General features: G+C 35.0%; 1 protein-coding gene across 1 annotated transcript; it reads right to left on the bottom strand.

Annotated features, from left to right (window-relative positions):
- Nucleotides 1–2840: 2840 nt before the first annotated feature.
- LOC149159367 (putative LRR receptor-like serine/threonine-protein kinase At5g48740) lies at nt 2841–20601 on the bottom strand. Its single transcript, XM_089434274.1, has 21 exons — nt 20511–20601; nt 20085–20394; nt 19854–19991; nt 19071–19558; nt 18781–18907; nt 18612–18683; nt 17187–17258; nt 16623–17064; nt 16401–16527; nt 16180–16245; nt 15791–15989; nt 15513–15645; nt 15220–15422; nt 4978–5049; nt 4819–4890; nt 4426–4693; nt 3985–4111; nt 3762–3827; nt 3408–3606; nt 3138–3270; nt 2841–3047 (listed from the first exon to the last, which is right to left on the bottom strand). The coding sequence occupies exons 1-21, from the start codon at nt 20599–20601 to the stop codon at nt 2841–2843; spliced, it is 3612 nt and encodes a 1203-aa protein (XP_089290400.1).
- Between the last annotated feature and the right edge of the window lie 5656 nt (nt 20602–26257).

Genomic DNA, 26257 nt, shown 5'->3' with positions numbered 1-26257 from the left:
GAATATTGTTGACATGGAGTCTTTGTGGTGTGACATGTGGCATGTTGAATCAACCTTGTTGGATGGCCAAAGAGTTGATTTTTAGATGATACATGGCACTATTAGAGGATTCACATGGTAGGGTGACATCACCTTGATATCATCATGACATCAATAAGGAGTGAAGGAGATAAGTGACATCGCACTGGATAACGTGGCTACTAGGTGGCGCAACGTGTCATACCACGTTAGAGGTGATAGAGGACACAATGTTAAGTTTCATGTCCATAAACGAAATATTTTTTATCCATTCATTTTGTTTAGTACTAAGTTCTTTGACAACGCTCCAGAAAATGGGCACAAACTAACAAAAATCGTTGGATGGGGAACTCCCCAATAACTAATGTAAAATTCACTGTCTCATTGTGCCGGTTCATAATGGTAATTACTTCTCACCTTGGCATTATGGCATGATGACATTGGGCACGCTGACATGGTGGAAGCCACTTTAGTCTATGATTGATGTGGCAGATCCACGTATGCCACTTGGTAGCGCCACATGGCAATACATGGTGATGCAATAAGGATTAATGAGAAAATATTCAAATGGGCATAAATTTCAACTCGAGGTTGGATTGAGATGAAAATTACATCATAGGAAATCTCTCCACAAGCCAAGCATGATGGTGGAATCAATTTTGAGTTTCCAAGAGGTTGGAAGAAGAGGGATTTTTGTGAACCCATTTTCATAATAGACATTAGAGATTGGATTAATTTTAAAGTAACACCTTCCACAACCCAAGAATAACCCAAGGGAGTGGGAGGGAGTGTTACAACGGGTCCAAGGATAGTTAAATTTTGAATAAAGCAAGGTCTCTCATATGTTAAAGGTTAGTTAAATGTATAATTACATGTTCAATCAAGAAACAACCAAGGTAATCCGAGACAATTTTTGGAACTGAGACCCAGGTTCAAATCCCCCTGTTATAGCCTGGGATACAGAGAAGAGGACAAGTCGTCGCCCCCAAAAACTTACTGGCAGTTACGTGTCAGGTGGCAACTGGGTTCCTCTGATTTAAAAAATAAAAATCGTTGGAACTGAGACCTAGGTAATCCCAGGTAATGAAATCGTTGGAACTGAGACCCAGGTTCAAATGTCCATGTTGTAGCTCGGGCCACAGATAAGAGGATAGGTTGTAACCCCCAAAAATTTACTGGCAATTACGTGTCAGGTGGGAACTGGATTCCTCTAATTAAAAAAACAAAAAACAAAAATAATAAAGTTGAAATCTCCTTACTCAAACAAAAACAAGCAAACATGGTTTCACTTAACTATCTCCTCCGAGCTATATTCTCAAGCTTTTCCATCAATTTCTACCAAAAAATTTAGTACGAATTTTTAAGCTTTTCTATTTATCATTCCAAAGTTCTCATTTAGTGATTTTTATTATTAATAAAAACTTGGCCATTGTATCACAAGTATAGACTTTATATCTAATTTAACTATATTTATTTCACCCCTTCACATTCCATTCCCATAAAAATCTCTTAAAACTTTTTTGAAGCTAATGCCAGGAAATTTTCAAAATAAAGAAATTGTGAAACACTTTTTTGAAGCTAATGCTAGGAAATTTTCAAAATAAAGAAATTGTGAAGAAAATAATGAATCCTAAAACAAAATTGATGTTTGTCATTTGAACACTAGTCTATTATCTTAATCATGAGATATTACTCAATGAACTTATAACACCTTTAAAAAAACAATCATAAGTTCCCATAAAACTTAAAATAAAGTACTAGAAATGAAAACAAAACACCGCCATTAAATTTTCATTCATAAATGGAATGAATAAGCTAAAGAATGACAGGAAAGTGATCACAACCATTCGTCTCTATTTTCAAATTTCAAGATTGAGAGATGCGATGAATAACAAACGATCACATATCTTAACCTTCGGATCTCACCAAATAAACGTTTAGATTTTTCGGTGGTTTTCATATAAACCATAAGCAGCCTCCCCATTCCTTCTATAATTGTGGTTGGATGATTTGAGGTTGTGCTGATTGTGTTCCTTTTTCCTCTCTGCATGCCTTCGGGGCAGGCGGAGGAAAGGTTAATTCCTATGGAGATCGGTGCAGTTCAGAGCCTTACTTCTTGATGAAGGATATCATGTCAAGGCCATGGGATGATCCTGGTTGTATCCAGATAAAATCCTTTATGAAGATCTGATTCGACTCTTTTGGTAAAATTTCAGTCTTTAATATGCAATTCCAACTACTCAACTGCTTAGTTTTTACTTTAAATGGTTTCCTTAAATTCTGAGAGCTTTTGTTTAAAATTGGATCACAAAACACTTAGAGGTATTAAGGTTGACTTGACACACCTGGAAAACTTGGTTAGGAGATGCCATGGCTTCCGATTATTATTACAACTAACCCCAGATTTAATTTAAGATTTTGGATGTTTGTTGTATGGTATCTTGGTGAAAATTTACCTAAATTCGTTCTACATAGGAGCTGGTATTCTGCATCGTGTGCGCACACTAATTTTGGATTTTCTGTTTTTAACTAGTTAGTATTTTCACTGGTTACATTGTTTTTAGAGGTTTGCAGCTTGACAAAAGAACAATGGAATCTGTAGTGTAGTACCTCGTGAGATATTTGAACTTAAAATAATTCATACTACTTTGGATTTCTTTCCATTAGTGAGTGGATGTCAAACTATTTGCACATGGAACTTGCAAATAGATAGAATCATTTTTTTATGCATGTTTAGAAACCACTATACATGTATGGTTTTGTAATCGGATAACAACTAATCTCCTTTCCATCCAGATCCAAAATGTTGCAACCTTATGGAATTACATCTCCTCAAGTTTAATAGCCTCCCTCAGCTCTGCAACTACTTCACTGATACTCGGCCTGCAAAACGATTCAGCCTTCACACATCTTATGGCTACATTGGCAACACGAGTGATGGACATTATCTTGTAATTTTCACTCAACTTTTTGTTAATGATCTCTTCTATTTTTCCAGGAATTGTGTCCGTCTCCACAAAAGGTGTAACCTATAAATAGGAACATCAATATTATCATTAGTTTTTATGAATCACAAAACAGTTTTAATACGCTTAAAGAATAATGAGCAGATTCCTCACCCATTGAATGATGTTTAATTTGTCTAAAGATAGCTTTGCATCTATAGGTTGTCTATCGCATATGATCTCTAACAAAACTACTCCAAAACTATATACATCACTCTTCTCAGTCAACCTTTGAGTGCTAAAATACCTGTTAAATAGAACAAAAGGAAAATATGAGCTAAGTATGACAAGAAAAATGAAAGAATGAGATTCTACAACAAATACAATTCAATTCCTTCACCATCACTAATATTTTAAAGAGAGTACAAGTTAAGTGTGATATACTTTGGATCAAGGTATCCTGCTGTTCCTTTCACCATAGTAGTAACATGAGAAACCTCCCCATTCTCCTCATCAATCCATATCTTTGAAAGACCAAAGTCACCAAGTTTTCCTTTTAAATGGTTGTCTAGAAGAGTGTTCGTTGTTTTCACTTCCCTATGAATAATCTTCGGACTACAAGCTACGTTCATGTATTCCAATCCTTCGAATAAAAATGGCAGACATATTGTTATGCATTAATTGCCTTTAAGAGCTAAAATAGAAATCTTCATAAGAAATTGCTTGAAAAATATGTCGTTTTCCAACGTTTAAATTCTAATGAAATACATCATAGCAAAGATGACATTAAAAAACTACCTTGTGCTGCATCTAAAGCTATTTTCACCCTTGTTTTCCAATTTAGTTCCGAACCTGCGTTAGGACCTGGGAAAGGAAAGTAAAAGTTAAATGAGAATTGAACACCATGAGTTATATATATTTACCATAAAGGCGATCCCTTGGAAAGTAAGAGCTCAATGAGAATCGTTACCTTTCGACACCATTATATTTATGAGAAAGTTTTATATATATATATATTTACCATAAAGGCGATCCCTTAAGGACCCTCGGGACATGTGCTCGTAGATTATCATAAGTTCTTTGGATTCATTACAATATCCCAGTAAAGTCACTAAGTTCTCGTGATGAACTCTGGAATGAACATCAATCTGTTCAGCAAATGAACCCGGAATTATACATTTTACTCTGCATGCTTATTTGGGAATATGTTTAAAGCCACTACAAGATTGCTGCTAGAAATTGAGCTGTGATACTATGTCCAAATGGAAAAATAGAATCTCAGAATTACCTCGTTTCGAAACTATTGAACTCCTTGCTTGGAGAACAATGAGAGAACTTTTACCACAATATCCTTTCCTTCCGGCAATTTACCAAAGAACATAGGGCCAAAGCCCCCTTTTCCGATTTTCACACTAGATTTTTGTGTGGCAGTCATCATCTAATCTAGAGTGAAGGCACATGCCTTTGCTGAATTTGGTTCCATATTAGTTGCGTCAATCCATTCCTTGGGCATAAAGTGCACAACATTTTCCACCCCATTTCTTTCAGTTGTGACGCACTCTTTCTTTTTCCGATACAGAACAATACCCACTATCAACGATAGTACGATGATTGGAACTCCGCTGAGTGTTATTCCGAGGGCAAGTTGTTCCCTCAATTTCTTGTGTCTAGGATTCGGAGGCTTATGTTCAACTGAATCTAGAGTAGATAGGTAGGTGTTTCCAGAGTAACTGGTACACATGAAAGAAAGAGATTCTCAGTCAGATTAATTAGAATTTCAATTGGATTATAATAATAATTGTCTATGGCATTCAAAATGTTGGATATATATAATATAAAATAGATATTTGATTACTTGAGTGTCAATGAAGGGTTATGCAGTAGTTGTTGAGGAATTTCACCATTGAAATTGTTATTCTCTACAAACCTGTAATATTCAGATAAAGATTAAAAATCAATATAACATAGAATTTGCATAAGAAACTACTAGAATAGGAGGGCAAAGAAGCCTTACAACTCTTTAAGGTTTTTAAGTGCAGATAGCCAGTCTGGAAGACTACCGTTGAGGTTGTTGTTTTGTAAATGTCTGCGTCACAAAGAAAATGGTGGATAACCAATCTTTACTGAAAATGTTTGGTGAAGTATGCAGAAAAGACACTGAAAAATTTATATCGACAACCAACTTACAATCTCTCCAACTTCGTTAAATTCAAAAAGTCAGGCAAAGATCCCGTGAGCTTATTATTGTCGAGTGAGCATTTGACTGTCTAGAACTGCATTAGAAGAAGCGATGGGGAGATCCATTTAGAGCCATGGATTATAGTTAAGTGTGAGGGCTCTATTCTGTTAGGAGTGTCACTCACTGTGCTAGAGTCAACCGTTGTGATCCATCTCAGTGTGCATGGAGCGTGGATTGTTTATGGATGTGGTAAGATGAGAATGCGACTGCATCTGTGTGGCATAAATTGTATGTAAAAGGAGCCAGAGCCGCATAGGAGACCATCCTGAAATTGCCTCATCTAGGGGCCGAAGGTGTAAAGGAGTTGATAGCTCGTGCAAGAGAGAAAGAAATTGTCTTCTCAATTAGGGAAATTGTCGTGTGGATTCGGTGATGTAAGCTGGAGCGGCTGGACAAAGCCATTCAGTATAACGCTATTGGAAGAGCATTGGTGGTGTTGTGAGAGCTTGGTAGTGAGAGTTGTATGAGCAGTGGTCACTAATTGTCGAGTCGTGCAATGTGGTGAACCTGAAGCAGACATGAGGTAGGTTAAGTTGTGGTTGTTGTTGGCACAGTAGGCCTTTTTTTAGTTGCGAGAGATGTGCCCTGCTGTTGGCACTGATTGGAGAGCCCTTGTTATTAGCTTATTCAAGAGGCGCATTTGACCTGTCCATGAGAAGACAACAGTCTGCTGTGGAATAAAGTAGAGGGAGAGCTAAGAGGAGACCTGTGTTTGGTATGGATTGTTTGTTTTGTTGTGTGGAGTTGAGTGTGAGGTGCGAAGCGGGTGTCTTTGTGTTTGAAGGCCATCCAAGGGAGTCTGTCTAAAACCCTAGCTGCAGTGTGCAAGGAAGGAACAAGATTGTCCTCTGTGATACGGGTATGCTACTACTCCCAGAGGCTTGGATAAAAAGGGAGTGTTCAACTTTAAAGTTAAGATTGTTGGAATCCAGAGGCAGAGCAAACAAAAATAAACACACAGCAGAATATCATGCACAGTAAACACAGCTTTTAACGTGGTTCACCCAACCAATCTGGGCTACGTCCACACAACATAGGCATCAGGAATTTATTAATCAAAATTGGAGATTACATCAAGAAATCCTCACAAAACTCTCACACTCTTAGCAAACCATCCGAATGATTGCCTGTTATATAGCATAGAGAATCTAACAGCCTCATTAACTCCCTCACATTAAATATAGGAGGCATTAACTCCCTCCCAACAAACTGGAGCTAATCTAGGACCTGAATTCTATTGTTGTCATCAGCTGAGATTTTTCCTATTTTGCTCCAAACATAAAATCTCAACAATCTCCACCTTGACAACAATTCCCCTGATGCCCTGTTATTATTATTTTATCTTTTCTGCAAGCCAAGAGAAGCCAAACACCAGCGTAGCTTCTCCAACAAAACTGGTTTCGTGAACATGCTTGCACAGTTCTCCTTTGTATGCACCTTTTCCCAAGAGACTCCCCTTTCAGTGATAACCTGTCTTACAAAATGGTACTTAATTGGAATATGCTTTGATTTACTATGATAGGCTGGATTCTTAGCCAAATGTATTGCAATTTGACTATCACAAAGTAACCTGATGTTGTCCTGTAACCTACCAAACTCACCAAGCAAACCTTTCAACCAAACCGCCTCTTTGCAAGCATGAGAAGCAGCAATGTATTCTGCTTCAGTAGTGGATAAAGCAACAATATTCTGTAGCTTTGACATCCAGCTTATAGCTCCACCTGCAAGAGTAAAGACGTACCCTGAAGTTGATCTTCTCTTATCCAAATCACCTGCAAAATCGGAATCAACATATCCGCAAACAAATTCACTACTCTTATTGTAAGAAATACAATAACTACTTGTGCCTCTCAAGTACCGAAGCACCCATTTCACTGCTGACCAGTGTTCTTTACCCAGATTTGCCATGTACCTGCTGACAACCCCAAATGCATGTGAAATATCTGGTCGAGTACAAACCATCGCATACATTGAACATCCTACTACATTGGCATATGGAATTCGAGACATATAATCCTTTTCTTCATCTGTATTAGGACATAAACTCGAAGAAAGCTTAAAATGGGAAGCTAAAGGGACTGAAACAGGCTTCACATTATTCATACCAAACCTCAAAAGTATTTTCTCAATATACTTTTGTTGTGATAGCAATAGCTTACCATTGCTCCTGTCTCTGAAAATCTACATGCCCAAAATATGTCTTGCTGCTCCTAGATCTTTCATATCAAATGTCCTTGCCATCTGAGCCTTCAACCTGTTGATTTCTTCTATGCTTTTGCTTGCTAAAAGCATATCATCAACATACAACACTAAGATAATGAACATGCCATTATTTAACTGCTTAAAGTAAACACAATGATCATATTCACTTCTTACATATTTCTGACTCAACATGAAAGAATCAAACTTCTTATACCACTGCCGAGGCGACTGCTTCAGGCCATATAATGACTTCTTGAACCTGCAGACAAATTTCTCATTGCGATGGTGAACAAACCCTTCCGGTTGTTCCATATATATTTCCTCATCTAAATCACCATGTAGAAATGCAGTCTTAACATCTAATTGCTGCAACTCTAAATCAAACAAAGCCACTAATGCTAACACAATTCTAATTGAAACAATTTTAACCACTAGTGAAAATATCTCATGAAAGTCTATGCCAGCTTTCTGAGAAAACCCCTTTGCAACCAGTCTCGCTTTGTACATGTCTTCTGTATCATTCACACCCCGTTTCACCTTGAACACCCACTTGCATCCCACAATTTTCCTGCCTTTAGGAAGTTCAACCAGATCCCACGTGCCATTCTTACCTAAGGCCATCATTTCTTCCTTCATAGCTGCTTTCCATTTGTCACTATTTGAACCTTCTACGGCTTCCTGATAACACAAAGGTTCATCATCATTAGCGATCAAAGCAACTGAAGTAACATGATCATCATACCTTCTTGGAGGACGTTTGATCCTTGTAGACCTCCTTAAGAATGTTTCTGGTGCTTCCACAATTGGTTGTCTATCATCTGTAGGAACTTCTTCATGATCGCCATCTGAGACCTGTTCATGACCTCCATCTGAACCCTGTTCATAATCTGATTCTGAAACCTATTCATGACTAGAATCTGAACTATGGTCATTATGACTATCATTAGAAATGTTGTCAAACTGAATATGCTGGAAATCAGATACATCATCCTGTTTCAATCTACTATTTACATCTAACTGTACAAGAGAGGATTCATTAAACTTTACATCTCTGTTGATGATGATTTTGCAGGTAGTAGGATCCCACAATCTATATCCCTTTGTTCCAACACCATACCCAACAAAGATATACCCTTTAGACTTTGGATCTAACTTAGTTCGCTGATGTTTAGGCACTAGAGCATATGCATCACAACCAAACACTCTGAGTTTAGAATAGTCACAAGGGTGTCCTTTCCATACCTCTTGCGGAACCTTGCAGCCTATTGCCGTTGATGGAGATCGGTTTATCACATAACAAGCTGTTGCCACCACTTCCGTCCACAACTCCTTCGGCAACCCGGCGTTACTCAGCATACACCTTGCTCTCTCTAGAAGAGTCTTGTTCATGCATTCAACAACTCCATTCTGCTGAGGAGTATAAACCGTGGTCTTATGTCTTTCGATCCCTACATCCTTGCAATAGCTGTCAAACTCCTTGGAGGAAAACTCACCACCATTGTCAGTTCTTAAACATTTTATAGTTCTACAAGTGTTGTTTTCTACCAATGCTCTAAACTGCTTGAAAACTGTAAAAACATCAAACTTCTTTTTCAACATGTAGACCCATACTTTCCGAGAAAAGTCATCAATGAATGATACAAAATAAGACGAACCACCATATGACGCTGTAGGGGCTGGACCCCAAACATCTGAATGGATATAATCAAGTATGCCTTTACTAGTATGTTTGCCTGTTTTAAACTTTTGTTTACTTTGTTTACCAAACAGACAATGTTTACAAAAATCCAATTTTCCAGATCTTAGATTAGGAAGTAACTTTCGGTCAGCGAAAATTTTCAATCCTCTTTCACTCATATGCCCCAATCTTTGATGCCATAAGTGAATTGAACTATTGTCATGTTCAGACACAGACACATGATCTGACCCAGTTCTACCTTCTAACTGAAATAGATTTCCTACTTTCTTAGCTTTCATAACTAGTAAGATGCCTTTGTAAATTTTCATTACTCCACCTTGAATTATAGTTTTATATCCATTTGAATCAAGTGCTCCTAATGAAATCAAATTTTTCCTTAAATCTGGTACATGCCTCACATCAGTTAATATTTTTGTTGTCCCATCAAACATTTGCAGTTGTATGCTCCCAATTCCCACAATCTTACATGTTACATCATTACCCATGTACACAACGCCATCATCAATTGATTTGTATGTTTTAAACCAATCTTTATGAATACACATGTGGTTAGATGCCTCGGAATCTAACAACCAATGTTGATCATGTTTTGAAATATTAACTGACAATACTTCATCACTCATACCTGAACCGGATACTGAACCTGTATCTGTGGTGTTGGCTTCCTTCTTTTCTGTCGAAGAGCCTTCTTTAGCAACCTGCTTTCGCTTCCAGCAATCTTTTTTCAGATGTCCAGCCTTGCCACAATGCCAGCACTTCACCTTTGGCTTCTTTCCTTTGGACTTTGAACGAGAGTCGCTATCCTTTCCCCCGGAGTGTCTCTCTTGTGAGCGACCTCTGGCCATCATTACCTCTGATGTAGAGGTGTCTGCATTCGACCTCTTCCTCGTCTCCTTAGCCAACAAGGCTCCAACAACATCATCAAACTCAAGAATTTTTGATGTACTAAAGCTTATGGAAGTAACAAAGTGATCCCAGGATTCAGGCAATGAACACAATAGAGTTATTGCCTTATCCTCTGAATCAAATTTCACATCTAGACTGTCTAATTGCACCAATAAGGTATTAAAAACATTCAGGTGATCAGCAATTGAGGTACCTTCTTTCATCCGTAAACCGTAAAGCTATCGTTTCAGGAGAATCCGATTTGTCAAAGATTTCGTCATATAGAGCTTCTCAAGCTTCGACCACAAGCCTGCGGCGATTTTCTCTGACACAATGTTGAACAGAACATCGTCTGCCAGACATAACCGAATTGCGCTCAAGGCTCTATCGTCCATCTCATCCCATTCATCCTCCGTCATGGAAGGAGGCCTTTTGTTTTTCCCCAACAGTGCTTTCGCCACACCTTGTTGAACCAGCAAATCGTGCATTTTCACCTTCCAGATCTCAAAATTATTCTTGCCATTAAATTTCTCAATTTCAAACCGGGCACTTTGAGTTTTGGCCATCTTGTATCAACAAAAAAAACACAATAATCTCCAATATCCAACCAGCAATAAAAAAAATTGCCAATGCCTTTGTTTTTACACAACAGAAAAACAAAAACTGCCTATGCCTCTGTACTTTTGCCTTTAAAAAAAAACTGCCCTATCTTCTTAGAGCTCACCAATCCTGCTGCAAATCTACAGTTTGGATCTGCATCATCGCATTCTCAACATGTGTTTTCAATGTTGGAGCAATACATTAAAAAAAAATATTACGCTCACAATCAAATACTCATAAAACGCTCATTGTTCAACATGAATCAGAGTCAATGCGTGGAGGCGCTTTCAAAACACGCTAATATCCTACCGGTGTTTAATTACAGGTGTTTAATTATAGTCCCTGCGCACACTTACACTCTGCTGCTTCAAAGTTCACAACAATTGAATTTGCCACCCGGTAACAGTCGATAATCTGCTCATTATTCGCACAGCCAATTGGTACCCACTGCATCAATGCTCTCAAGCGACCGTGCCTGCTATGTTTCTTCTTAAAATAAAATTTATGGAAACATAATTGTAGTTGGACAGTGGCATATGGCGTATATGAATTAAACGGTGTGTGCGTGTTTCAGTTTTAAGTACTCAATACAGTAGTTCAGAACCCCGATAGCGTTTGAAACAGAAAATCGTAAAAGCCAGTCCGCACACTTTCCCACCAAATATTTGTTGTAACAGAATAAAAAATAGACGATGCCACGACTGAAGCATTAAACGAGGTCACAAGATTTTACTCAGTTAATGAAGAGAAGCTTATCACGAACTGGCGCAGCACCTCCAGGCAGCAATCGACCTGCTCACCAGCATCCAAACTCTGCGCTCCACCTCCAGTAGTCCGCTCCTCCAATGTGCTCTGATACCAATTGTTCGAATCCAGAGGCAGAGCAAACAAAAATAAACACACAGCAGAATATCATGCACAGTAAACACAGCTTTTAACGTGGTTCACCCAACCAATCTGGGCTACGTCCACACAACATAGGCATCGGGAATTTATTAATCAAAATTGGAGATTACATCAAGAAATCCTCACAAAACTCTCACACTCTTAGCAAACCATCCGAATGATTGCCTGTTATATAGCATAGAGAATCTAACAGCCTCATTAACTCCCTCACATCAAATATAGGTGGCATTAACTCCCTCCCAACAAACTGGAGCTAATCTAGGACCTGAATTCTATTGTTGTCATCAGCTGAGATTTTTCCTATTTTGCTCCAAACAGAAAATCTCAACAAAGATTATTGCTTGTTCTTCTCAACAACGAAGAGGAGTGCGCACTGGAAGAATGAAAAGCGGCATAGGCCCTATTGAGTTGCTTTAGTTGTTGCATTGAACACTATGAAAAAGTGTGTTTAACTTGTTGGCACGGAGGAGTCTTGAATGCAGACTGTGTTTGGGGACTGTGTGGCCCTTTGAAGCTGCCCGTCGCCGATGTGTGGAGAAGATCGTGTCGGCCGTTGAGGGGTACAAACCCACAACCACAAGGAGAGCCCACTACATTTGGAGGACTATCACTATTCGAAGGAGTTTGAATAGCTGATTGGAGAATCACATATGTGTATTAGCCCTATCAACGGGGAGAACAAAGTTGTTGTAAATATTTTGTATTGCAGAACCTTCGGTCTTGCCGGGGTGCTGTCACATGCATCTACAAGTAAATTAAGGAGAAGTCGTGCAAAAATTCACCATTTCTTAATTATTCGTGAGCATTTATTTACCATGTGGAATAGTCCACTCTTAGTTACTTTTCAAAGTAATGAAACTTGTGGCATAACGTTTTTGTGGCTGAAGTTTAATAAGGTAAATGGTAAAGGTGTTATAAAGATTGAATTCGTGGAGAACAAATTGCATGTGGAGAGATAAGAGGAGAAATAAAGTTTTTTTTGGTGAAAGGAGTTTAAAAAAGGAATTGTTAATATGCACGGTGGGTAAAATTGAAATTGTGGTGGTTGAATTTTGGTGTGGCTGCTGGGATCCGAGCTAACACTTGTCGTGAACCAGTGTTGTTTGGTTGTTGTTGTAGACTTACAATTAAACTAGAAGGTGGTTCGCAGACAAGATCATGAAGCTTTGAGGCGTGGATGAGTGTTAGCTCCTGTGTTTGTTGAAAGAGTATATGTGTGCTCTTTACCAACGTAAAAAATAAGTGGAATAATGTTTGATAGAAAGTCTATTTGGAAGTATTTTTGGGTCCGATAGTATTTTTTTGTTCAGGTAGTATTTTTGAATCAGAAGAATTAGTTGATAAACATAATGGTTTTATTGATGACCATGAATATTAGGAGGTGCAGTCTATTTCACATGTTCCTGCAATCACCAAGAAAAGAAATTGCTTCTCCCTGAACCCAATTGTTAGAAATTTGATTGGATCCGCTTCTAAGATGGTTTCTACAGTGGAGGATATGACCATGGATGTTGTTCAGAGACCGCACATGTTAGAAGATGAGTGCATATCGGTGGATGAAGAGAAATGTGGTCGCATACTTTACAAGGCTCCTTGTGATGGAAAGTGGGGAGAGCAAGATCAAATTACCTTGTTTTCATTGTTTGGGATGTTGCCTTGTATCCCAATCAAGAAGAGGTTGTTAAGCGTGTAAGCAAAGAGCAGTTGAAGGAGCCTAGTTGAGACTTAGACTAGCAGGCTTGTCAATTAAGAGTATGTTTGTGTCTTATTTATTATGCTATAGGATAGTTTGTGTGTTTATATTATAGTTGGAATTAAGGGGGAGTGTTGGAAAAAAATTAATTCCAACCACCTTATGTATTAATTGTGTTAGGTAGGAAGTCTTCTCGAGACTTCAGGAGGAAGTCTCGCACCTTCTAGAGTGTTCAGATAGCTTCCCCAAGAAGCCATTGTCACCGACATTTAAAATCGAGAAGCTTCATCATGATGTATAAAATACTTTCTTTGGCAATGTAAATCCTAAATTTGTGATGTGATCTACGTTCTTTAATAACAACAATATCGCATTTATATCTAATTTAACTATATTTATTTCACCCTTCACATTCCATTCCCATAAAAATTTCAACAGTTTTTTGAAGGTAATGCTTGGAAATTTTCAAAATAAAGAAATTGTAAGTGAAGAAAATAATGAATCCCAAAACAAATTTGTTGTTTCTCATTTGAACACTAGTGTATTATATTAAGCATGAGATATCACTTAATGAACTTATAACTCCTTAAAAAAAACAATCATAAATTCCAATAAAACTTAAAATAAAGTACTAGAAATGAAAACAAAACACCGTCATTAAATTTCCGTTCATAAATGGAATGAATAAATTAAAAAATGATAGGAAAGTGATCACAACCGTTGGTCTCTATTTTCAAATTTCGAGATTGAGAGACGCGATGAATAACAAACGAGCGCATATCTTAACCTTCGGATCTCACCAAATAAACGTTTAGACTTTTCGGAGGATTTCATATAAACCATAAGCAGCCTCCCCATTCCTTCTATAATTGTGGTTGAACGATTTTGGAGGTTGTGCTGATTGTGTTCCTTTTCAGGCGGAGGAAAGGTTAATCCCTATGGAGATAATTCCAAGCTTTAATCACTACGGAGATGGTTTGTTTCTTGCTTGCAAGAACCATTGATAGTTTGATTTTGCTAACTCTCAGCTGAATACACGCCCTCAATTGATCCTCATTGAACTTTCCACAGTAATTAATTTTGCGGCACGATTTCTTGATGAACGATATCGTGTCAAAGGCCATTGGGTGATCCTGGTTGTATGCAGGTATGATTACAAAGAACTGTTCTGAGCATCTTGATACAACTTCAGTTTACAATATGCAATCCAAACTAGTCAACTAATTAGTTTTTTACTGAAATTGTTTGTGGTATTACTTCTTGATTAAGGATATCATGTCAAGGCCATGGGATGATCCCGATTGTATCCAGATAAAATCCTTTTATAAAGATCTGATTTGACCCTTTTGGTAGAATTTCAGTCTTTAATATTCAATTCCAACTATTCAACTGCTTAGTTTTTACTTCAATAGTTTTCCTTAAATTCTGAGAGCTTTTGTTTAAAACTGGATTACAAAACACTTGGAGGTATTAAGGTTTACGTGACACACCTGGAAAACTTGGTTAGGAGATGCCAAGGTTTCTGATTATTATTACAACTAACATTTGATTTAATTTAAGATTTTGGATGTTTGTTCTATGGTATCTTGGTGAAAATTTAGCTAAATTGGTTCTACATATAAGCTATGTGCATGCTAATTTTGGCTTTGGTGAAAATTTACCTAAATTCATTCTGCATAGGAGCTGGTAATTCTGCATCATGTGCGCGCACTAATTTTGGATTTTCTGTTTTTAACTAGTAAGTATTTTCATTGGTTACATTGTTTTTACAGGTTTGCAGCTTGACAAAAGAACAATGGAATCTGTAGTGTAGTACCTCATGAGATATTTGAAATTAAAATAATCCATACTACTTTGGATTGCTTTCCATTAGTGATTGGATGTCAAACTATTTGCACATGGAACTTGCAGATAGATAGTGTCATTTTTTTATGCATGTTTAGAAACCGCTATACATGTATGGTTTTGTAATCGGATAACAACTGATCTCCTTTCCATCCAGATCCAAAATGTTGCGACCTTTTGGAATTACATCTCCTCAAGTTTAATAGCTTCCCTCAGCTCTGCAACTACTTCACCGATACTCGGCCTGCAAAACGATTCAGCCTTAACACATCTGATGGCTACATTGGCAACACGAATGATGGACATTATGTTGTAATTTTCACTCAACTTTTTGTCAATGATCTCTTCTATTTTTCCAGGAATTGCGTCCATCTCCACAAAAGGTGTAGCCTGTAAACAGGAACATCAATATTATCATTAGTTTTTATGAATCACAAAATAGTTTTAATACTATTAAAGAATAATGACCAAATTACTCACCCATTGAATGATGTTTAATTTGTCTAAAGACAGCTTTGCATCTATAGGTTGTCTACCGCATATGATCTCTAACAAAACTACTCCAAAACTATATACATCACTCTTCTCAGTCAACCTTTGAGTGCTAAAATACCTGTTAAACAGAGAGAAAAAAATATATATATATGAGCTAAAAATGGCAAGAAAAATCAAAAAAATGAGATTCAACAACAAATACAATTCAATTTCCTTCGCCATCACTAATATTTTAGAGAGAGTACAGGTTATGTGTGATATACTCTGGATCAAGGTATCCTGCCGTTCCTTTCACCATAGTGGTAACATGAGAAGCCTCCCCATCCTCCTCATCTATCCATATCTTTGAAAGACCAAAGTCACCAAGTTTTCCTTTTAAATTGCTGTCTAGAAGAATGTTTGCTGTTTTCACATCCCTGTGAATAATCTTCGGAGTACAAGCTACGTGCATGTATTCCAATCCTTCGAATAAAAATGGCAGACATTTTGTTATGCATTTATTGCCTTAATTGCCTTTAAGAGATAAAATAGAAATCTACATAAGAAATCGCTGAAAAGTATGTCGTTTTCCTTTTGAAGCATAGAGTCTACATCTACCAACGTTTAAGTTCTAAGAAAATACATCACAAGAAAGAAGACATGAAAAAACTACCCTGTGCTGCATCTAAAGCTATTTTCACCCTTGTTTTCCAATTTAGTTCCGAACCTGCTTTAGGACCTGGGAAAGGAAAGTAAAAGCTAAATGAGAATTGAACAGCATTATATTTACTAGAGAGTTATATATATTTACCATAAACGCGATCCCTTGGAAAGTAAGAATTGTTACCTTTGGACACCATTATATTTATGAGAAAGTTATATCTATATATTTACCATAAAGGCGATCCCTCAAGGACCCTCCGGACATGTTCTCGTAGATTATCATAAGTTCTTTGGATTCATTACAATATCCTAGTAAAGTCACTAAGTTCTCGTGATGAACTCTGGAAAGAACATCAATCTGTTCATCAAATGAACCCGGAGTCATAAATTTTACTCTACATGCTTATCTCGGAATATGTTTAAAGCCACTACAAGATTGCAGCTAGAAATTACCTCGTTTAGGAACTGGTGAACTCCTTGCTTGGAGAACAACGAGAGAACTTTTACCGCAATATCCTTTCCTTCCGGCAATTTACCAAAGAACACAGGGCCAAAGCCCCCTTTTCCGATTTTCACTCTAAATTTTTGTGTGGCAGTCATCATCTGATCTAGAGTGAAGGCACAGGCCTTTGCTGAATTTGGTTCCATATTAGTTGCGTCAAGCCATTCCTTGGGCGTAAAGTGCACAACATTTTCCACCCCACTGCTTTCAGTTGTGACGCACTCTTTCTTTTTCCGACACAGAACAATACCCGCTATCAACAATAGTACAATGATTGGAACTCCGCTGAGTGTTATTCCGAGGGCAAGTTGTTCCCTCAATTTCTTGTGTCTAGGATTCGGAGGCTGATGTTCCACTGAATCAAGAATAGATAGGTAGGGGTTTCCAGAGTATCTGGTACAGATGAAAGAAAGAGATTTTCAGTCAGATTAATTAGAATTTCAACTGGATTAATAATAATTGTCTTTGGCATTCAAAATGTTGGATGTATATAATATAAATAGATATTTGATTACTTGAGTGTCAATGAAGGGTTATGCAGTAGTTGTTGAGGAATTTCACCACTGAAATTGTTATTCTCTACAAACCTGTAATATTCAGATAAAGATTAAAAATCGATATAACCTAGAATTTGCATAAGGAAATAGGAGGGCAAAGAAGCCTTACAATTCTTTAAGGTTTTTAAGTGCAGATAGCCAGTCTGGAAGACTACCGTTGAGGTTGTTGTTTTGTAAATGTCTGTGTCACAAAGAAAATGGTGGATAACCAATCTTTACTGAAAATGTTTGGTGAAAGTCTGCAGAAAAGACACTGAAAAATTTATATCGACAACCAACTTACAGTCTCTCCAACTTTGTTAAATTCGAAAAGTCGGGCAAAGGTCCCATGAGATTGTTATTGTCGAGTGACCTGGTTGATCGACCATTGACAATCCTGTTTTTTAATACTTACCCAGTCTAATTTTATTTAGGAATGAAAACAAAGAATTGAAAAGCACAAAATGAAAAACAATACATAAATTTAAATTTAAGGATTCGAGTGTCTCTAGTTAACCAGCACCATGATAGATTATATGAAATGGACTTGAGATTTATAAATGACCGTTTCATCAAAGATTGTGTATTCCTGATATCCACTGTTTTTCTTTGTAACTTACAAATTGATGTGCATAAATCTCTATATTCTGGTTATATATACAGATAATATTTTACCCAAAGCGACGTTATAAATCGATACTAGTTTTTCGAAATAATATTATCAACTCATATTATAACGTTATTATCAAATTATATTAAGATGTTATTATAAATATTAAATATCATATTGTTTAAAAATAATATTTATAATTCAATATTCTGACTAATTTTTTTAAAAGGCTTGATAAATTAAAGTTTCGCTTAAACGTAGATTAAAGATTAAAATTAATTAATTAATATTTTTGTTTTTAATTCAAAACTAAATAAAATTTTATATATTTATTAATTATTATTATTTTAATATAAATTTATAATAATTTTTTGATATATTACTTTCAAATAATTAAAATTTTAAGATGTGAGTATTTTAAAAGCCAAAAAATTATTCGAAACGTTAATATAAATTATATATGTTTATTTTAGATTAAATTGGGTTGTGAAATATTTAATCTAGGTTATGTCTTTAAGTTAATTTTGTTTAAAAAATAATTAAATCAAATTTTCCTATATTAAATATTATATTCATTTACAAATTGATTAATAATATTTAAATAAAATCACGAAAATTTAATCTCTTTCCTAATTTATATTTTTTAATTTCTCTAATTTATATTTTTAATATATAAATAAAATTTTCATTATATCTCACCGTACTTTTATAAAATTAACTCTTTAAATATTTATAATTTTTTAATATTAAAATTAAAAAATAATGTTAATACAGAATTATAAAATTATACTTACATTTTAAGTAACGCAGTCAGTTGTCCAATTTGCTCAGGAACCAATCCATTCAGATTCATCGTAGACAAATTGCTGTCAACAAAAGGACATTTGGATATTCCTGAAAGATTACAATCTTACTATTCCATAAAAGCAAAGAAAGGTAGAAAACACAAAAATTGAAACTTACATTTCGGAAATTCTTATTACAGAAGTGCTATTATCGCAGTGAATTCCATCCCACTCGATCAAAAAGCAGGGATCAGAAATCCAAGCGCTCATATTAAACATTTCCTTGATAGCTACGATAGCCTCAACTGTACTTTAAGAACTATTTTGTTAGGTATTCAATTATTACACTTCACTGTAACCATTTAAAACGAAGTCAATGTAACTATGGGAAATATGCAGATAACACATATTAAGAACGTTGTGCAAATCATAAATTTTGAATATTAGAAGTTTAGTGAGGGCACTTACTATCTTGGAGATTTGTCGCGGGTCGGGTATCAAACACGGTGTAGTACTCAAAAGCGTTGATAATTGGAGGTAAGGTGGAGTAAGTGGCCTCCACAAGGGCAAATTGGAAGTCATCTGTTTGATTGGATGGGATTGTGAGCTCTAGAGCAGAATAATTTCGTGGCAGAGTAATGGTGTCCGACCTTTTTCCACCATTTATTGTGATGTAAAAAGATCTGGATTCAGAGATATCTAGCATCTTGACTTCTGCAAAATACAAAATTAGTAATGATCTTTTCCCTCCTTCGTCGAATGGTCCTAGAGAGAACTGAGCCGGGTCAGGGCTGTTCAAAATCCACGCCGTTTGCATGACAGCAGGTGGAGGAAGGTCTTTAGTATTGTTTATTGATGTTGCCCCGTTAGAACTTACAACTTCCCGCATGCCCAACTTTGAATTATTCGAAGGGATTCTTGGTCTCCATATGCGGTCAAAGTTGTCGTAAGGATACCTGCACAAATTAACCCTACAAAGCCATTAAATTCAAGCCATACAAAAAAATATTACAAGCCGTACTGCATCGAAAGTGGCTCTCCCATGATATAAATTTATTGTTGTAATAAAGATAATTGACCGAGTCCATGTCTATTTGATTGTCGAATATTTTGTGAATCAGCAATTTATATAAAAATATCCTATTTGTCTTTTAGGTTGTTAAATTTGTGAAGTTCAAATTTGTATATGAATTCCAATACCATTGGGTAGACAATTATGATGGGTAAATATATAAAGTTCAAAATGCTTACCTAATTTCCGAATTGCCACCAATATCAGTTCTCCATATGTATTTCAATATTGTCCCTGGCTTAACCTGTCCATACATTCCATCTTGCAGCTTCCTCAATTCAATAGTAGATATAAAAGGATCATCAGACTCCAAGGTTCTGACCAAGCAAATGTATAGCACTGTGCCAGAACTAGCCAATATCCTTTCACCATAAGTTCCTTCTAGGTCGACTGTTAGGTTTCTTATATACAACGTACCGTTTGTTTCAATAGAGAAAGCGAAGCTTATCTCTGTTTGGAGCCCACTGTAATTTCTAACAATGGACCATGATTTCGAGAACGTTAACCTTACGAGGTAAGGCACGTGAGGTTCTACAGGCAAGTGATAGCAAGATTTGATGAGAGGCTTTGGAAAGAAGCGTAGACCATAGGATTCCTCTGTCTCATTCCCTATGTTTGCTCTCTGACCGAGGTGGTCAATGTAATTATCATCAGTGACCCATCTTATATTGTTTATGTCACTGTAATTTGTGCTACTTCCGCAATCAATACTCAAAAATCCTGTAAAACAATATCAATAGCAAAACAAATAAACAATGAGCACAATAATAATACAATGTATTCAAATGAAAATCCTTGAAATTACTCCTTGTCTTCAATATAGAATGTTAAATGACCTGGTTGAGCAGTAGTTGCAGCCACGAAACATAGAAGCAAAGTTAGTGGTGCTGTCCAACCGCCCCATTTACCATAGCCAATTTTGTCCATCGTCTCACGTACTTTCATAGAAAGGTGCTTTTCAGTTAGAATAGCAAATTGGAAGCGAAGGATTCACACAGGACGCTTCCTATCTGCAGCAGGATCCCCGCGAGTCTGCGAATTCCTGCACCCTTTCTTAAGTCTTTTTTCATTTATTTAACGGCGACAGAAATCGGCCTGTGGGACGCAGCGTCGTGGGAAAGTCTATTGGGAGGAAGATTCTGAGGTTTCCGTTCCAACTTCTCATGACAGTGTGAAGGGGTTTGAGCTGAGTAAAATCTGAAGTTCAATTTCAACCTTTTTAATAGGTTCTCAGTTTTTAGGGTTAGAGGCTACTTTTTGCCTTTTCTCACCTAATTTATTTTTATAATAAAAATAATTATTTTTATAATTTAAAATATATGAATTTAAACTATGCCATATTATGTGATCTTAAAAGAAAACATATTTGTAGAATATTATAGAATAATTTATCGTTTATAAAATTATTTATTTTTACAATATTAAGTAATTTGAGAATATTATAGAATAATTTATCGTTTATAAAATCATTTATTTTTATAATATTATGTAATTTGTGAGATGTAGATGTTTTGGTTTAGGTTAAATCTCTTGTTTAAATTTTATAGAAAGAGACTTGGGATTAACAAACATCCCATTATAAATGGATCATTTTTCTTTTATCTAATAATTGATTCTCAATTAAAAATAATTTAAATATAAACATAAATAAATAAAAATATAATATATATATATATATATATATATATATATATATATATAATTTTAAATTAATAAATTTTAAATAAAAAATATCTTAACAATTTATTCTCGTTTATTGCTTTAAGTTTATAAACATTTTTTATAAAAATACTATACATTGAGCTTTATAAATTACAATATTAATTATTATCCATCATACTATTTATTCGTCAATATTATATGAACCAACATTTATAGTTTACGAAATAAGAACAAACTATTCTGTTATTTATTTTTAAGGGTTCATAATAAACTAATTCTTATTTTATATATTTTTAATTTTATGGTTTGGATTTATGTAAGTATATTTGAAATATTTAGTTATTTGTTTAAATAAATTTTATAATATAATTTTTTGATGAAGTGATATTTTATTATTATTTAAATTATATTTTTAAATATTTAAATAAATTTATTGTTTTAAAAATATTAATAGATTATAAAATTCAAAATTTATAATTTTATCAAAAACATTCAGACATATAACTATATTTCTTAATGTAAAATTCAAATAAATATTTTTTTATAAATAATATTTTTATTTTAAATCTGAGTTTAATAATTTTAAAAAATTATATTAAAATGTATTTGAAATTAAAATTATATATAGTCTAATTTATAAATGAAATGACTTTATGGCTATTTATTTATTAATTTTAATCAAAATTTTATAGAGATTTTTAAAAATTTGAATTTAAATTATTTTATCTACATAATTTGAATGTCTCAAAGATTTTTTTAGAGTGCTGAATTTATTTATACATTTAAAATGTATTTTAAACCATAAAAAAAAAATCTTAAAATTATATTACTAAATTTTACAACTATATAAAATAAATAATCATTCCCAAAACCCTGCCGAGAAGGCGACCCCACGATGACTTTGAGAGTCGTTTCTATAATTCCACTCATTTTCCTTATTGCTCATGTGAAAAGAGAAAAATGGTCAATTTTTTCCATTGAATTCCATACGATTCAGAACTTACATTTGGAGATTGCAACATTAAACTAAATTGAATGCCTTTGGCTGCCGAAAAAGCGCCCTGCTCTGCGCCTTAATTTAAGGACGACGACCCCAGAGACCCCACGCCAAATTTAGAGTCGTCGATGGCGGGCGATGAGGGTCATTCATTATTCCACTCTGTTTTCTTGACATGCGGAGGTCACAAATTTTCCACAAGGTTTCCAAAATGGGCCTGCCCTCTGCCTCCGCCTGTGAATTCAATGACGAATGGACAGCAGCCCCCGCGCTCACTTGAGAGTCGTCGACAGCGTATCCTGATTTTAAAATTTAGGTAAAGTATCCCTCACTAATCGGGTCTTTGAATTTACCCATATAATCAAAAGTTCAAACCCAGCAATCTTCGTACAACGTCGTGGTCGACTCATAAAGCAAAGGTGAAGGTTTGCTTTCGAAAAGACATTTCCGCGTGCCAACTCAAGGATGAGCGTACAACATATTTCACGATGACTTGAGAGTTCGTTGATTAAATTTCCATTTCAAAGTATTTAATGTTTCATGTTCGATATGTTAACTATAATCCGGGATAGGCATTATTGATTTAAAATTATTTAAATCAACCATAGACGCCCTAGACCTTAACACAAGGATTAATATACATGTTAACACAAAGATTAATGTTATTTATATTCAGCAATGACCGTTGAAAACATAAAATATTTAGTGTTGTGTAACAAAGTCTTTATTGTTAATAGTCAACTCATTTTTATTTATTTATATAATGCATGTTACCAAAAGAATTAATAAATTCTCTAGGATTAATAATAGACTTACTGTTATATGCCAAATCAATGTTATAATGGATTCACTGTTGTACGGAAAATGAATATTATCATCTCTTCCTAGGATATATATTTTCCTCTACCTATGTCAATAGAACCACGAGTTATGGTTTATCTTAAGTTTTTTTTTTCTTTTCAATAATCATAGTTTGTAGCTTGCTTTGTTTTCTCTTTTTTATTTTTTCTGAATTCGTTTGTTTTGTTTTTACCCATGCATACTTTGTGATTTTTCCGTAGTAAAATGCGATTTTTCCTTAGTAGCTTTTTATTTTTTGATTTTTTTGAAATTTAAAATTTAAAATTTAATAGTTTTTTTTTTTCCCTTTTCAATAATCATAGTTTGTGCTTTGTTTTCTCTTTTTGATTTTTTCTGAATTCGTTTGTTTTGTTTTTACCCATGCATACTTTGTGATTTTTCCGTAGTAAAATGCGACTTTTCCTTAGTAGTTTTTAAAATTAAAAAAAATTAGTGGAATTGTAAATATTATCTCTGAAGATTATATATTTTAGGTATAATATGAATTTTTTACTTTATGAAATTTATTTATGCATTTTAAATACAATTTAAACAAAGGAAAATTGTAATCTCACAATAATTTCATAACTACATTTAGCCATAATTATTGGAAAAAGTTTACAAAGTAGATGTCAGATACTTAATCTTTAATCTTTAGGGACTTAGATATGTTGTAAATATTTAGGAAATAGATTAAGAACCATAGGTGAATAGGGTGACCCATTCAAAGCTTTTAGAAGATGAAACTTGAAGTCACTTTCTCTTGTACATATGCATTATATAAGTTAATGAAAATTATTCAACCATGGATTCATTCTCTCTTCCTGTGAGTGGTATCAAGGCCTAGGTTTTTTTATAACTTCATGATTTGCTTTCAGAAATATCTGTCATTCTCTACTCATTTCTAAGAATCTTTATCGATCCCTCTATCAACAATGTGTTATTTCTCTAGTTTGGAATGTCACTTGAGATTCTCGACCTTCACATGGAACATCCCCATTTGTGTGCCCACTTAGTGGTTATATGTTATGTCTATGTTCTTCTCTTATAACACATTTGAAAAACTTGGAGATGCATCCCCACAATGAGTGAAGGGAAATCACAAGGGTCTCTTCTCCAAAGGTTTCTTCTCAACCATGATAAGTTCCAAGGTGGATGTCTCAGATCCATAGAACATGAATTCATTCTTGTGAGTCGCCATAATCAAGAGGAAATCCACATCTCCTTATGCGAATTGTTAAATGCTCGGATATTTTGAAAGCATATTCCTGCTTGGTTTTTTAGAGATTGTATATGGAAAGAAAGACATAATTCAAATGGGATTCCACTCTAGGTCACTATAATAAAAGATGGAATCTGCTCCCTCATAATAATCCTGGTGAAAGGTCAATGTGTGAGTTTCTTCTTTGAAAGAGGTCCCCTACCTTTCTTATAACTTTTGGTGTAGAATCAATCCTTAACATAAGATTTATATTTCCAAAGGTTGAAGAGCATGGCATGGAGGATATATATGGTGCAACTTTGAAACTCAAATTTCTAGAAGATTGTAAAACTTATAGGTTACTCAACAAAGGAATCTCCTTCCTATGCCAGACACTTAACTTGTTAGTCCTATCCATGGGGAAGGGTTCAACTCAAAACTCTATTTAAAAATGCATTCTCTCATTTCCATTGTTAGCATGGTGCATCAATTTTTTTTTTCCCCAGAATAGTAAAATATTAAACATGCTCCGATTTTGTTAGGTCCATATAATACTAGTGATTCCCCTCATTGTAGCCCTTATTGTTATAGTTGTGCCCCTATTGTCCCCATATTGTTATTATTGTGCCCCATAGAAGCCCACTATTGTTATTGTTGTGCCATTATATTATTATTGTTATGTCGACTTTGATTATATTGTGACCCCTTAGACTCCTATATGTAGAAAGGATGTTTTTTCATTTGTATCATCCAAGAATTATTCATTTGTGTAATGTAAAGGAGGTTTCCCCCTCGAAGATGTTGATTTTGAAGTCATTGATTTATCTTTTCTTCTATTCTGTGAGTTGGTTACATAACAAATTTTTAACAATGTGTGGGATGGCATTTGTTAATGAGATGATGACAATGTACCTATCGAAGCTCCAATTTTTAACAATGTGTGGGATGGCGTTTTTTAATGAGATGATGAAAATGTACCTATCAAACATATAGAAAATATAGAGCTTGCGATATAGAAGAGAAAAGACAAGAAAACATATTCCTTGATTGTTGTGAGGATAAGTGAAGAAGTTAATTGTAACATTATTTCTATTAAAGATTCTTATGATGCTTTAAAAAAATGAAATATTTGTATGACTCACACTTACAATTGGAATTCATAGAATTGTTGGCGTAGCTATTCAAGCTAGATTTAAAGGATGATGATCCCATGCCTTTAGCTTCTATGATCAAAGCCATCATGCATGATATCCATACCAATATATTAAAGATAGGAATTCATCTCACAAGCTTCATGAAGGCCCTCTATCCTACATATTATTACTACCTTCAATCCCTATACGCTAGTGGCCATATGAAGTTTGTCACATATGACTCTAGTGGAAAAATTTGATAACATGAGAAACCTTTTGGAAAGAAGGCAATCACCCCATTAGAGATGTTATGTGCATTTATCAAAAAAGGAAGAATCAATCACATGATTATTCTCGAGGAAAAGGTAATAAAAGGGGATGTGGAAGAAATAATTTCAGAGGTACAAGGTAGGAACAATCATGTTGAGAGTTCTAATCTTCATTATGTATCTTATGACAAGAATGGACATGAGGCAAAGACTCGCAAAATCACATGGGAGAAGATCAAAGACAAGTAGGATTAGAAAAATGAAAAGGTAAAGCATAAGATCTAGTGAAATGTAAACCATCTAAATCTATTGATTATATTGAAGTAAATGAAGATTTATTTCACACTTCATTTATTTCTTAAACAGATGCATGCCTGCTTGACATAGGTGCAACATGCCACATGACCTTATGGAGAGACTTCTTTGAAGATTTAAATGATAATGTAGATGGTACAATTTATCTTATAAATGAATAATTCTA

This window comes from Pinus tabuliformis, chromosome 5_2, assembly GCF_031772625.1.
Source record: "Pinus tabuliformis cultivar Carrire ecotype Pingquan chromosome 5_2, CPIR1, whole genome shotgun sequence".
Taxonomy (NCBI): domain Eukaryota; kingdom Viridiplantae; phylum Streptophyta; class Pinopsida; order Pinales; family Pinaceae; genus Pinus; species Pinus tabuliformis.
Note: the sequence above shows the minus strand (reverse complement) of the source record. Positions and strands in the feature narration are given on the sequence as shown.

Coding starts and splice junctions, on each gene's coding strand:
- LOC149159367 (XM_089434274.1), bottom strand. CDS start 20,601: ATGGACAAAATTGGCTATGGTAAATGGGGCGGTTGGACAGCACCACTA. Junction 20,395..20,510: donor TGCAACTACTGCTCAACCAG/GTCATTTAACAT, acceptor ATTGTTTTACAG/GATTTTTGAGTATTGATTGC. Junction 3,828..3,984: donor CTTAAGGGATCGCCTTTATG/GTAAATATATAT, acceptor TTCCTTTCCCAG/GTCCTAACGCAGGTTCGGAA.